The 15,167-nt window shown below is 38.9% G+C and overlaps 1 protein-coding gene across 2 annotated transcripts; it reads left to right on the top strand.

Moving 5' to 3' along the window:
- Positions 1-1,220: 1,220 nt before the first annotated feature.
- zdhhc3b (zDHHC palmitoyltransferase 3b) lies at positions 1,221-14,232 on the top strand. 2 transcript variants are annotated; one of them, XM_032535186.1, is made up of 7 exons: positions 1,221-1,582; positions 8,921-9,261; positions 9,732-9,856; positions 11,072-11,168; positions 11,664-11,745; positions 11,877-12,007; positions 12,529-14,232. In XM_032535186.1, exons 2-7 carry the CDS (start codon positions 8,959-8,961, stop codon positions 12,685-12,687), a joined length of 897 nt encoding a protein of 298 aa, XP_032391077.1. In that variant the 5' UTR covers positions 1,221-1,582; positions 8,921-8,958; the 3' UTR covers positions 12,688-14,232. The 2 variants fall into 2 exon arrangements, with proteins under 2 accessions (XP_032391077.1, XP_032391076.1); XM_032535185.1 differs by having other exon boundaries at positions 1,222-1,582; positions 8,930-9,261.
- The last annotated feature ends 935 nt before the right edge of the window (positions 14,233-15,167 follow it).

Below are 15,167 nucleotides of genomic sequence, written 5' to 3'. Positions count from 1 at the left end.
CAATGTCACTGGTTTTTAGTTTCAACTTTCTGTCACTGTTTTGACGTAGGGAGGAGGGGTCTGAGGGGAGGGACACAGAGGGCGGGGTTTATGGTAATTTACATAGGCTACTGGCGAGAGACCGCACCTCCACAAGAATCCTCACAGATGTCTTAAAACCGCATATCTGCAATGTCTTCCTCTGGTTCACCTGGAGCCTCCAAATCTCAAGTAAGTCTCTTTATCTCGGACATTTTTTGAGCGTTAACTTTTAACGTAGGCCTAAGCTGTGCTGTTTTGGCAGAGGTTAGCACTGTTCTCTTATTTCAGCACACGCGTCAGCTAACTTGTGGCTAATTGTAGCTAAGTCTCCTGCTGGGGATGTCAATCTATCTTCTATAATCTAGTATTTACAACAGCAGTAATTCCTGTTCTTTAGGACTCCTATGGCCAGTGTTATTACTGGTGCACAAGGCTTGACTCGCTTGTGTCTCTCATTAGCTCCGTCATGGATGTATTAAGAGAACGAGCTCCCTGCTGCTAACACTGGCAGGAACATTAACGTCCCTCCCTCATTACTCTCCTCCAATCACAGGTATAGCTGCTGACTGACAGGATTTTAGGCAAATCACACACTCACTAACAGGAACAACGTGTTTGCTGAGAAACTGCCTTAACTGTTTTTCCCGGTTTTAGGAGCTGTAGAAGGCAGAACACGTTCACTGACATCTGAATTTTAACCTCTGCCTAAACTGCACAGTTTATCTACAGAGATAAACAGACTTACTTGAGATTTAAAGGTTACAGGTGAACTTGAGGAAGACGTTGCAGATATGCTCGCCAGTAGCCCATGTAAATGACCCGTAAACCCCGCCCTCTGTGTCCCTCCCCTCAAACCCCTCCTCCCTACGCCAAAACAGTGACAGAAAGTTGAAACTGAAAACCAGTGACATTGTAAAAATCTTGACAGCGTGAAAGACATAGAAAATGTAGACTGACATTGAAAAAAAAAAAAATATCATAATGCAAACAAATGTCAAAGTGAAATAATATAATATGACTGTGAGATTACTTTTTGACATTAGTGTTTTATATATCAGCTCCACATTTTTCAGTGCCAATATTTCTTGTTTCAATGCCAAATTTTATTTTCAATACCACAGGTCACTGTTCGAGCTCCGTACCTTTCAGAAAGACAAAAAAAAAAACTGCTGCCTGACAGACTCGGCTCAGGGCACGAATCCCCATGTAGGGAGGGGAAGAGTATCAGACTTCCTGTTTGGCTCTCCGTGATGTTTCCTTGCTTTCAGCAAAGCTTTCTGGATAAGCAGTAACGTTAGTTAGGTAACGGCCTGTTTTAAGGCTTGGTACCCCACTGTAATTAGCATACAAACGAGGTGAATTAACACCTCGTCGAAACCGAAGCGGCAGTGAAAACGGAAGCGGAGCTGCTGAAAGCATCTGTCCGCAGATCAGTGAGGTTAGCTGGGACTGCGCTAAGCGACGGAGCGGCGGAGGAGACACTCGTGTTTTTAACTTCCCAAGGCTCGAAACTACGCGAGGACTTCAAGAAACCTCTGTCGTCCAACCTGGAGAAGGCGAGGTATGTTTTTTTTAAAAAACCAGTGCACGTGTTATCTTGAAATAAAGGTGGTTATTAGCAAACCACGAAATGGAAGTACTGGAATGCTGGTCCGGCTGCCAGTTACTTCCTGGTCGGGTTAATTGTATTGTCACTTTCTGGAAGGCAGTTAATTATAGCCCTATGGTACCATAGTAACTGTAAAAGCCCCCTGGTCGTGACAAGATAATTCCCCCATTTGCTAACCCATCTTCAGGGAGGTCAGAGGTTAATTTAGCCAGAGTCTATTGAAGAGCACTTAAACGATTTTAATTCACTCTTCATTACCTTTTCAGTTTTCCAACATATTTAGTTAATCTTATTTTTTCTCCAATAAATCTAAATGTGAGTCACCTTGGATACATTGATAAATGAAATAATCGTTAGCTGCAAGTATACCTATACTTCAAACACAAGATAATTGACTGTCAGCTCAAGTGAAACAGGTTTTGCTAAATTCTTGTTATTTTAGAGTCAGATTCAAGATCATATTGTTTCATGTTTGGATTTTTTGTTTGAAAAAATGACAATTATCTGATTATTGTAATAGTTGCAGAAACAGTTTCTGATTGACTAATCATATTAGCTCTATTAAGCTGTCCCAATATATTTTGGTGTATGTCTTTTTTATTTCCAAATCAAATAATCCAAATTCAAAAAAGAGGTCATGCCAAGTTGAAGTTCCACACACAGGTTGCTAGTTTTACCTTATAATGCTAATACAGGTATCTTGTCAGATATTATAACATTTTAATTTGCAAAAAATGGTGCCTCCATAGTGTTTTAGACATGGTCACAAATTCTGATAGCTATGAGTTTTAATTAACTCAACAGGGGGTTACATCTTGCTTTCCTCTCATCTCTACATTACATGCTTCTCAGCCTGTCTGTCAACATTAAGCGTCCAATATACTAGCCACACCCAAGGTTGCACGCGCCAGTGTGACGTCAAAATGACCTAGATCTTGTTGGCACGCCAGCATTTTGATTGCACGAGCAGAGGGCGCGCATCACTATTTTTTTTCATTGCCGTGTGAAAAAGTGGAAACCGGAAGTATGGACGGGTTTGCGGACAACCGGATGCCAGGACTCTCAGAGTGACTGCATGTCTCTCTTGTAAACTTACTGGGTTAAGGTGAGTTCTTTTATGGCGAATGAAAGGCTTGGGCCGACAAAGTAGGCTATCAAATCAAAGCATTGACGGCAATGCTGCTCAAGTTCTGCCGTTTTTCTACTTCTTCTAGTCCGTGGAAAAAGCAAAGTTGGTAGCCTTTGCTCATTAGCGGCACCGATGTTCAGGAGAAGACTGCCACTTGTGTTGCAACCACCACGTGCGAGTATAAACTGTTACGGCACTCTCATGACGTCACATTTGCGCACGCCAGCTCTGCTGCGGCTACTGTAAAAAAAGCCTTTAGTTGCCACCATCAGTCATTGCTGTCAGTTACTTTGGAATGCATTCCAGCAGCACAATATCACATAAATCATTAATTGAATATCTGACTGTGCCGCTAATACATTTTGGTTAGGGACTGACTAATACTGTTTTTTCAAGGCCCATATTGATACAGATTATTGGTAATTAATGAATCCAATTACTGACATTTTTAATATTTTGGAATTGGATATGCATTTACTGTGAAAATGAAAATCTTTTAATCATAATTAAAGATTTTGCAAGGTTACATACTCCAATACAACACTTTTTTTTAGATGCTTTATGCAATTATTTAATAAATTAGAAACTTATTTCAACATAATATACAGTCAAAGATATTCAGATAGTGTTGTGGACTGAGTCAGACTCAGTGGTAAGTGACACCAAAGCAGAGGGACATACAGAGAGCTGTAACCAATCCAAAGTAGAGCACTTTTTATTTAACTAATTTAATTGGTTATTAGGGAAATGAAACACTGATATTGATAGTCTGCAAACTGCCCAATAATTGGACAGGGACAATAATTGCTCTATCCTTAGTTTTGAGTTGGTGAGTCACTGATACATTATAAATATGGCCTTTTAACATAATGTATCTGATGTTACAGTACAGCAGAGGCATCATGGTGGTGGCATTTCAACACAAACTATTAGCTGTTGTTTCTGTTAGAATCAAGTCATTCACTAGTTTTCATTGTAAAAAGAAGCTGTTCACTGAGAGAAATCTATGGACTCATTCTCCATTCTACAAAAACAAATTGACTTAGTTGGTGTTAAAGCAGCACCAAAGATTCTTTTGTACCTTTTAAAATAATGTTTCCAAAATCGTTTCAGTAGTTCATCAACTCGTAACAGGGTGAACGGCACTTCTGCATTCGCTTTGCGGCCCTCTATTGGCTATAATGCTATTATATAATGCTATGTGCAAGTTTGCCAGATCGGGTAGCGGATCTGTATTTTGAATGAGACAGCAGTAATGGACAATTCCGCTTCCAACCTGTAAGGGGACCAAAGAGGAAAAGTGCTTTGGTGTTGCTTTAATGAACTCTGGTTTTGCAGTTAGTTTCACTCCAGGTCTTTCATTACTTTGTTTTAAGAAGTCCTATCTTGTACTATCATTTGCATTTTCATTAAACACAGGTTTTTAGGGCCATCTAAGCATCTTTGTTTCTAATTTACTGACACGTTAAAGCAGTTCACATAACAATTACATTACAAGCCGTAATCCTGCGTCCTGTCTCCCCCTCATTGGAACAAGTTTTTCTTGAAATGAGCTGCTCCCACTGAATCAGATATAGTAATACTGGTAAACGGGCACATGAATCACTAACAGAACAGTTAGAGTTTAAAAAGTATACTTCCAAGATCTTGAAATGAAAAGATATACTCTTACATTGACTGATGGACAAGTAAAAAAGGCAGTGCATCAATACATTAATTAATTCCCCATTTTAAGATGGTGAATTATCTGATTATTACAACTGACACATTAGCATGTGAGCAACTTGTTAATGTTGTAGCTTGTCAAGGTGGAGCAATATACAGTTAGTTTCAAACTTTAAAAGAAGCATCACATTTTGAAGTCCGCACCCTATAAAATCACCTTTTTATATTGTAATATCTTAATCAGCATAGTGTCTACAGCCTAGACTCTTACCGTCATAAATTTAAGCCAAGGTAAGTTTTTATACACAAAGGGAATTTAACGTGCTTTACATTAAAACATTTAAAAGGAAATAGAGCCTAAGACATTGAAATGCATATTAAAACATTTAAAAAGCAAAAAAAACTAAAAAGGATACATACATATTTGTTAAGGATAGATGTTCTGTTTAAGTTCAGTCAAATGCCATAAAAAGCATAAATCTGGATTAAAATGTGGTCGAAGTCAGGGCTGGTAACTAAATCCTGCTTCTCCAGGATTTTTTTAAACTCCTGACAGCAGTTAGCACAATGCTAATAGATAGCCTGAGAGGGCTGATACTGTAAAAGACAGTCAGAAATGTTTTCTAGCCCTAAAACATTCAGATTTATTGACAAGTGCCAGTAATTTAAACTACTTTCATTGACACACATAAAGCCAGTACAGAGATCTGAGAACTGCTGTGTTCAGTTTTCTTTGTCTTTACTTAAAGGTTTTTTTTCTAGTGAAGTAAAAATCAGTATAACATGGAAATACTAAAGAACAAGCACTTCTAAATTGTAGCTAATAAAGTACAGTTTGTGTGTGTGTGTGTGCGTGTGTGCCTGTTTGTCTGCCTCTCCCTGCTGTGTGGTTAAAAGGGTCAAGAGGTTACGTAGCCGGGTTCGGGTTGGTCATACTGTAATTTAGAATAGTCGTTCCATCCAGGAAGTACACTTTTTGTCTAGACTATACTGCTGTCTCCCAGTTGTTTTACTAGTTGAATTGCTGGAATGTTTGCAGTCACACAGATGGATAAATTCAGCTGTAGAAATTTGCAGCTATCATAAATCAGCCTGTAGGCTAGGCCTTGTGAACTTGGCTAATTCTATTTACCATCTTTTATTCATTTTAAGAGCTGTTGTGCTTGTTGTGTAACTCTTGAGCTTTATCATCTTTGTTATCTTCATGTTTGTTTTTCCTGTTGTAAAACTAAAAATGGTTATGTTTCAAGACATTGCTACATTATCTTTAGAAGGAAGTCCTGTTCAAATACACAGTATATTGTATTCTGTTTTATTGCTACAAAGTCCCGGCAGGTCACACATTACTGAAACACGCCTGAAGCAAAGACGACTTCCGCTAACCTCACAAACAGGACTCTGTGCACTCTTAAGCTTTAAGCTAAATGCTAACATCAACATGCTCACAATGCCAGTGCTATTGTTGGAGACTTTCAAATCCCGAGGATGAATCAAAGAATTAATTAAGAGGCGGAGATAAAATATAGACAAAATAAGATCTCTTTTTCAGTTGTTACAATATTTCTTTTGTTTTGAATCCAGTTTTCTCTTATTCTACGGGCGATCTCTTTACATTGAGTTGTATATTACCCACAACATTACTCATACAAAAACTTCTTACCTGTACCCTTGTGGAACATATTTTCTGACAACTGCAATGGCTGTATCTTTTTACACAAAACCCAACAAAAGTAGCAATTTCAATACCATGTCATTGACATTAACAGCCACTCCGTATCACATACAGTTACATAGAAGATACGAGAAAATCAAAAAAACAAACTTCCTATCCCTGTGCTCACAAAACGTACACTTTATTAATCCCGCAAGGGGAAATTACAATGTTTTCAGTCTGTTGTTATTACACACACATGCTCAGTACCTATACATGCACCAAATGGAGAGGGGGCTGCCCATGGAAAGGCTCTCCGAGCAGTTGGACCAGGAGACCACCATGCTTTGGTCCGTATGGATTGGTATTTATGGATGGTCAGCCAAGGACCATCCATAAATTCTGCATTTTGCGATCTTAGCATTCAAGTACATTTTTCCATTTTATAGATTCCCCTGACTACTGATCGCCAAGTATCATGTGTTACAGGGTCATTTTTTTTAAGCCAGCTCAGTTAATTTTTTATTTTTTTTTACTGCTGCAAGAAGTATATGCAGGAGGTATTTCTTTTTCCGGTTCTCCACCACATCTGGGAAGACCCCAATGATGGCAAGCAGTTTGTCCCTGGGCAGGCGCCTGCTAATTTTTTTTATCAAGGAGGTCAAAAATCTCCCACCAAAAGTTGTCCAAGAGAGGGCATGTCCAAAATATATGTGTGTGTGGCTTGCAGCCTCCTCTCTGCACTTCCTCTAACATGCACTTGTTAGTGTTTGGAGAGAATGGTGGGAGTTCTAAAGTATCTATTTACTATTTTCCATTGGAACTCTCTCCAAACATTCAAGTCAGTGATTCTATGAGTTTCTGTACAAATATTTATCCCAATCTCTTCACTTATGTCTAATTCAAGCTCCCCCTTCCATTTCTGTTTGACATGAAGGTAGGGCTGTGCGTTAGGGAAGAAAATCAAATATCACGTTATTTTTGATAAAATACCTCCGCAATGATATTGTAGTGTTGGCTATTGGTGCTTTCACAAAATATTTACAAGATGAGATTTTTGATAAATAATCATCAGTAATGTGGATATAAAATCTAAGTGGGTAAAAGCAAATAATATAACAGTTACAACAGTCTGGTAAGTTCAGAAAGTTACATCACTTTACTGTAATGCAGTGTATACTCACTGTTTTGAATCTTTATGAAGTATTCAATGGACAAATCACATTCTTTAAGGCTATTCCAATTTGGCCGTTTAAGCAAAAAGCTTCTAACTTGAAGGTATCTAAAGAAATCTGATCTCAGCAATTAAAATTCTACAGCCATCTCTTCTAATGTTTTTATTTTCTGATCCTTCAAAAACTGGGGGAAAGTTAAGATTTAGGTGTATCCATCTTTTATATCCGTATCTAGTTTTAAGGGTACAAAAGCTTCTGAGAACAGGAGAACATTCTGAACAGAGAACAGAGGCAGCCTCTAGCTCACCCAGTAAGAGCGTTTGCACCATGTAGGCTGTCCTGCCCTGTGACCCGGTGTTGAATCTGACCTGCAGCCCTTTGCAGCGTGTCATCCCCCCATCTCCTCCCCATTTCATGTCTATCCACTGTCATTTTAATAGAGGGAAAAGCCCCTGTCTTCACACCATGAAGACAAAAAAGTGCAGAGGGTAGTTAGTGTGATTTACTTCATCTCACTATTCCTCTCAGGCTGAAATGGATTGCTATAAAAAAAGTGTTCTGGTTTAGTGGTGTAACACAGAAGGGTGGACGTCTTATACAGGTTGATAAGAGGGAAAGAGGTGTGGTGAGTGTTGTAATGGACCGTGAAATGTTTTAGTTAAATCCAGAATTAATCCCAAACATGCTGTAGGATAGAAATCCTGTCCTCGAGTCAAGCATTCTTCACTGCCAGGAACTGTGGCCAAGCCCTAATTAGTATGGACATAAAAGTGAAGATTAGACTCAGTTGAGCCTAATGGACATATTGAATCCTCAGGAATGACCAATTTGATTGCACTCACTATAAGCTCAGGTTTTAGTGAGAAGACAGGAGCCGAAGTCCAGCTATCCTCTGGGAATTAGCTGTTTTATTCCGGTCTGTGTTATGCATATAATAGTGAAGCCTATTTTTGGTTTTCTGATATTGTATCCCATTTGAAGTTGCATTATCTTTGTCTACACACAATCAGACCTGCTCAATTGATTATTTGTAAGCCTCGCTGCAAGAGAAATCTCAGTGGATTGTTTGCCCTGTTGGGATTAGACCAGATAAGTTTGTTTCTCCTTCAGTTAATGCTTCCTGCTTTGTATTGTCCTCAACATAATTTGCAGATTCACTCTGTGGACTTATTAGCCCCTGTCTTTATTTATATTCCTCAAGGATGTAGAGCACTCATTAGATGGTTTACACAGACTCTTAATTGTTGGGACTACCACTTGTACACCGTGATATTGCTATAATGCAGACAGGAAACCTATAAAGAGCTAAAAGATTAGCCAATATTGAACATTGTCTTGTTCCACCTTCTTCAGGATTTGCAGTTTTTCATTCTTACATGACAGAAAATCAAGAATTTTTAAGTTTTTGATTGTTGGTCGGAAAAACAAAGACATTTAGTGTCACATTGGACTGTGGAAAACTGTAGAGCACATTTTCATTATTTTCTGACATTTTTATAAACCAATTAATAAATTAATCAAGAACCTAATAATCGGATTGTGTGGTAGTGAAAATAATTGTTAGTAGCAGCCCTACACTGATACCTTCCCTCATTCAAATCCCTCACCTAATTCATTCTTTTATTTTCTTCTTTTGCTCCCCCTCTTGCTCTCCATCTGTCCCTCGTCACTCCTCGCAGTATGTGGTTGGAGCCACGGGCGTTGTAGGATGAAGAGCCCGGCGCACCGCACCAGGGACATTGAGAGGAAAGCTGGCTACCTGAAGCCGGAGCACTGCGCCCCTCCCCCACTCCGCACCGGCTCCGACACCATGTGGTTCATCCGTGACGGCTGCGGCATCGTGTGCGGCGTCATCACCTGGTTCCTGGTCTTCTACGCTGAGTTTGTGGTGGTGTTTGTCATGCTGCTGCCTGCCAAGAACGTGATCTACAGCCTCTTCAACGGGGTGATCTTCAATGGCCTTGCTTTCCTCGCCCTTGCCTCTCACGCCAAGGCGATGTGCACAGACCCGGTCAGTCAGATTAGGTTACTTCATAAAAACTAAATCATGGACAGGCTGTTATACATCTTCGCATAAACTATCTCTAATTACTTTAATAACGCACGTCAACCGAGACAAACTTGTAAATTGTAGACAATACTTTTTGTAGCTTTTGGAGATGCATGTGTCTCAATCTAGTTTTAATACCTTTTTTTAAATATTTCAGTTTGTTGAATCCTTACATTCCATGTACACATACATATTCCAGTATCTATTGAGACCCACTGCTTATGTATGACCCAGGGCCCCCTACATGCTTAATCCTGCCCTTATTGTAATTGTTTTATTGTTATGTTTTGTTATAGTTTAAACTTGAGGGCTTAAGCCAAACCACACTTTTTCACACAAGTAAATAGCTTCTGCTGTGAGGGCAAATTTCCAACCTTCCATCCAGGAAACACTGTAAAATACAATTGAATTTCCCCCCCCCCCTCTCTTAGGGAGCTGTGCCTAAAGGGAACGCTACCAAAGAATTCATTGAAAGCCTGCAGCTCAAACCAGGACAGGTTGTGTACAAGTGTCCAAAGTGCTGCAGCATAAAGCCTGACAGAGCTCACCACTGCAGGTACAGCACTCTGTGTGAATGTGTAGATTGTAGGGAAGATTACAAATTCTGCAACTTTTTAAGATGTGGGTCTGGGCGATGAGTGTTTTGCTGAAGTCTGCACCCTGCAGAGGGAAGTCTGGATGACTCACTCCTCTTCTCGTCTGTGTTTGCTCCTGCACCGGTGGTTCTCCTGCCTCCCCTGTGTGTTTTTATGTAGCATTTCCCTGCAGACTTTGCAAGTTCCCCCTATGGCTGCTCAATTGTTTTTCTTGGATCTTGAGGGATTCAAATCAGAAAAACACTGTAGCATTATTGAATTGTAAACTAGTGAGTCATTCTGTCTCGGGGAAAAATGGGTGTCAGTTTGAATGAAATAGATCATTTCTTTTATGAGTCATTCTTGTGGGTGGTTCAGATGATACACTTGTCCTGATTGACCCATCAGAATAACATATTACACATAAGACGGCAGTTTTTTTAAAATATAGATTTTGCTCAGAAAGCACGTAAACAAAGCAAACGTATAGATCGTAGATGACTTTCTGCTTTGTCAGATGATTGTGAGTTGTCAGACCTTACTTGAGTTGTCAACCAGATGCAATTCCGCGAGAAAAATAACCCCACACACACACACACACACACACACACACACACACACACACACACGCGCACACACTAACAGACACAGTCCACCATGACTGAGAGCAGTCTGTTACTGTCTCTCAAATCGGGCGGCTGTGGCTCAGTGGTAGAGCGGTTGCCTGCCAATCGGAAGGTTGGTGGTTCGATCTCTGCCCCTGCAGTCATTGTCGAAGTGTCCTTGGGCAAGACACTGAACCCCGAGTTGCCCCCGGTGCTGCGCATCGGAGTGTGAATGTGTATGAGTGTTTATCTGATGAGCAGGTGGCACCTTGTACGGCAGCCACGGCCACAGTGTATGAATGTGTGTGAATGGTGAATGTATCCTGTAGATGTAAAAGCGCTTTGAGCAGTTGTTAAGACTGGAAAAGCGCTATATAAATACAGCACATTTACATTTACATCAGTCGGTGTCAACGCGCTGCTAAAGGTGGGTTGACTGACTGACTGTGTGTATGTTGTTTTCAGGTTGTTGTTTTTTTACTCTGTTAATAGATAAATATACTCCATATTCAGATTGTTTTTGGACCAAAACGTCATAGTTTCCCTGCAATATTTTTATTCCATTTCAACATCTTGCATCTGTGTCCACAGTGTGTGTAAACGCTGCATCAAAAAGATGGACCACCACTGTCCCTGGGTAAACAACTGTGTCGGAGAGAACAACCAGAAATACTTTGTGCTCTTCACAGTGAGTCTTTAAACACCGGAGCCCGGATGTTACGCAAAAATAATCATCCCACTGCATATGTTTGAGGCTCTGTTATTGTTCACACAAGTTTTAAAATAAGCCGGTCTGAGAGAACACAGAATATGATGAACATGAAGGATACAAAACAAAGAAAAGAAAGCAAAATAAATGAGTAGTTTATGTAGTATAGCCTCTATAAATACCTTTTGAAAATGGATTAAACATAACAGACAAAATAACAGGCTTATTCTTGCATGAGCTATAAAGCTGTCCCCCATACTTCACATCTGTAACTGCCTCTTACACTGCCTCTTATATTTATTACTGTATATATCTTAACAATTATACAACCCTAATTTGAATCTTATAGGTATAAAATATAGTTTAACAGAGATAAAACCATTTTCTTTAAATAAAAGTATTTTAGAGATAATTTTTGATATGATATTATGATTATTTTAATATGTTAACACTAAATGTATGCTTCCCCCCCAGATGTATATTGCACTAATATCCTTCCACGCGCTATTGTTGGTGACCTTCCATTTTGTTTTCTGCTTTGAAGAAGACTGGACAAGTAAGTGTTATACTGAAGTAGCGGCTGCTACATTTCCAAATTCACTCAGCGACTGTACTATTTATAAGGTTTCACACGGGTAACAAAGTCTTCTTTTTAACATGCCATATCTTTGGCTCTCCCCTCTCCAGAGTGCAGTAACTTCTCTCCCCCAGCAACTGTCGTCCTCCTCATCCTCCTCTGCTTTGAGGGTCTCCTCTTTCTGATCTTCACTGCAGTCATGTTTGGGACCCAGGTCCATTCCATCTGCAGCGACGAGACGGTAAGTGAAAACAGTAGTCATTTTACGACCCTATCACTCATCTTTGATATGAATTATTGGTAGGTATTTCTGTTAATTATATAGCAGTTCTGACTTCTTAAAAGAAGTCATGAATTAATTGTATGTTCACTAAATCAGAGCACAGATTTAAGCAGGAGCAAGTAATTCTCTCACTGTATAGCTTACAGGTAGGTTGACACTAGTGCACATTTCCTCACAACGTAACCGCTCAAACCACCCACGACAATGACTCAGTGTTATAATATTCACTACAAAGATAGTCCATTTCAATCTAATGGGACCTGCAGTTCTCGTGTGTGTGTGTGTGTGATCTTTTACATCAGAAAGGGCTCAGGGTGAGTCACACTAACCTCAATTTAAGACCTTTTGAGAGAAAAATGAAAGACATTACAAGACTTTCTTTTCTAATCCTCTTACACAGCTATATGTTCAGCTTTGAGCATGAATCAGGGCTGGAGACTTGTATCTTCTCATGTTTCTTACATCTTATATGCCTGCAGGGTATCGAACAGCTTAAGAAGGAGGAGAGACGATGGGCCAAAAGGTCAAAATGGATGAGTATGAAGGTGGTGTTTGGTCATCCATTCTCTATAGCCTGGCTGAACCCCTTTGCAACACCCGACCACGGCAAGGCAGACTTGTACCAGTACATTGTGTGAAAGCTAGAAGCCTAGCTGAGCTCTTCTGCTGAGGACTTCCTGGTCTGCCCTCCTATTGGCTGGACCTAAATGAGCATGAACTCCTCTTTACCAATTCTCCATTTTCTTTTGTGCACGGTTATTACATTTATCAATATTTCAGGGTGTCTTGTTGTAAACTACGTTGTCAAAATACGTTTTTTTTTAACCTTTTTTTTTTAAACCTTTTTTTTCCCCTCTTGGTGCTGGCTGAGAATAATGAACTGTTGCTGTTAAAAAAAAAAACAAGAAAGAAAACTTATCAAACTAAGCAGCGACAACTCGACACAAAGCACTTGATAAGAGTTGGCGAGACGACACCAAGAGACTGAGTTCTTCATGCAGTATGTCTGACCATTTCCTGCTTCCAAGACTAAATAATTTGAACTCTAAACTGAAGTCCACAACGTTTTTGCAGTCCGAGTGCCAAGATGGACTTCTGGTTTTGTCTTTCTGTAAATGGTTGTGATTATGTCACTTCTTCATTCGCCGCATTCTTGTCGCTGCAATAGGCTTTGGCCGAGTGCTGCAGATGATTTGCCTTAGAACAGTGCATTAGTGAATGGTGGCATCTGCTGCTTTTAAAAAAACATAACTATTATTTTGCCTTAATGTAACAGTCAGAGTTAGACACTGTCACAGTGGGTAAATATTATTTTTAAATGAGTGAGATTTGTCGTTCTTTGATCGCCAGATAGGTAAATTAGTTTGAGTTTAGGTATGTTTTGTCTTTTGGTCATTTATACTGGCTATTTGCCAAGTTCCTGCTCAGACTGGGACTGTGAAGGACATTCAAAGGCTGTAGGACCACAATCGGCATCAGGACCATAATCTTTAAGATTTCATTCCTGGTTGATTTGTCAACACAAATTATTAGTGGTGTTACAGCAAATGCAATGTTAATTCTATGATAATGAAAATATGGGATTTATGTTAGTTTGATGTCATGAAATTTAAAGTACATCAGTCTTCCACACGGATCCGATGTTTTCATCTGCAGCAATTTTTCATCTCTAAAGCTTTCACCGAGGCCAGAAAGACCATGTTAGAAATGGACATTTTAATTGTCGCAACTGTGGAAAGTACTTTGGTGCAGATGGTTATAGGCCTCTTCAAAGCATTTAACACTAAAAATGCCTTTATTTAAATGTGTTCGAAAGCCTTACTCTATTTATAAAACGTGCTTTTGAGGGAGATGAAAGGACATATTTGAACACACATAAGTTGCCAAATTGAATGCTCAAACATAAAATGGAAAGTAACCATTTTAAGACTAGAGCACAGTCAGGAGTTACATTTTCTTAGGCTTCTTAAAAATGTAAAAAGGTTATTAAATGGTGGTTCAACAGATATTTCAGTTTACACATACAGTACACCAGCTTTTTTTTTCTTGAATTGTTCAATTATTTGTGGTCAGGTTGGAATTTGATTTATTACTTACTGTGGACCACTATATATATTTTCTTTTAGATTGGTATTTGTTTAAATCCGAATATAATAAAATGTAATGTATGTGACACAACTTTCTTTAAGTTGTATGGATATTTTATTGACGGATAAGGTTTTACTTTGAGACATTTGAACCCTCCATTTTTAATTCATGGACATATTTGATGATATAGTGTTTTAAAAAACAACAACAACCTGTAGCCTAAAAAAACACTCTGACAAACATTTCCAAACAGTTTACATTGCAGGAACAAAAAACTAATTTTTTATTTTAAATTTCAATGTTTTTTCTGTATGTACCCTTTTGTAATTTTGCAACCCTTTCATTAGAAAAAGAAACAAATCAACCGACAAACTAACAAAAAAATTCATAAATGGTACACCTTAAAATGTCTTAATTTGAATGGTTGCTGTCTTTTGAATTACAAGTACAGATCCATTGAGATAAAACGCGTCATTACAGAAGCATGCTCTTATCTGCCATGTAACTGGAGTGCAAGGCTAAAGTGATTTATGTTTTGTCTTTAATTTTTACAAGAGGTATTATAAAAGGAAGGGAGCTGGTCCAATGGAGAGTCACTGTGTAAGTAAATGTAGACTAGCTCAGGGCTAACATTATATCCGGCCCCATTCCCTACAGTGAGAATGCTTTTCATTTTGTTTGTTACAATGCAAAGAGAGGACACCAAGCCCTCAGTTTACTATAGAAAAACACATCTTTGAATACAGGTGCTTTTTAATTCAAACTAATTCAATTTATCATAAAGTAGAAAAGCTCTAAGAAACTCCTCTGTTAAGAGATAAAGCTGTCATTTACACTATCTAAATAATGAAGACAAGTATCTTGTTTGTCAGATGAGATGTTTATTCAATAATTCAACAGTGTTTCTTGGATTGCAATTTACATATCAATTTAAGTGTTAATAGAGTATATACACTTTTTCCCCCCATGTAATCTGTAAGACACATTATGAACAGTTGATATCAGAGCAAATAGTTGCTCCCTCTAACCA

The sequence above is a fragment of the Etheostoma spectabile genome, chromosome 14 (genome assembly GCF_008692095.1).
Source record: "Etheostoma spectabile isolate EspeVRDwgs_2016 chromosome 14, UIUC_Espe_1.0, whole genome shotgun sequence".
NCBI lineage: Eukaryota > Metazoa > Chordata > Actinopteri > Perciformes > Percidae > Etheostoma > Etheostoma spectabile.
The sequence above is the reverse complement of the archived record's forward strand: the minus strand, read 5'-3'. Positions and strand labels throughout refer to the sequence as shown.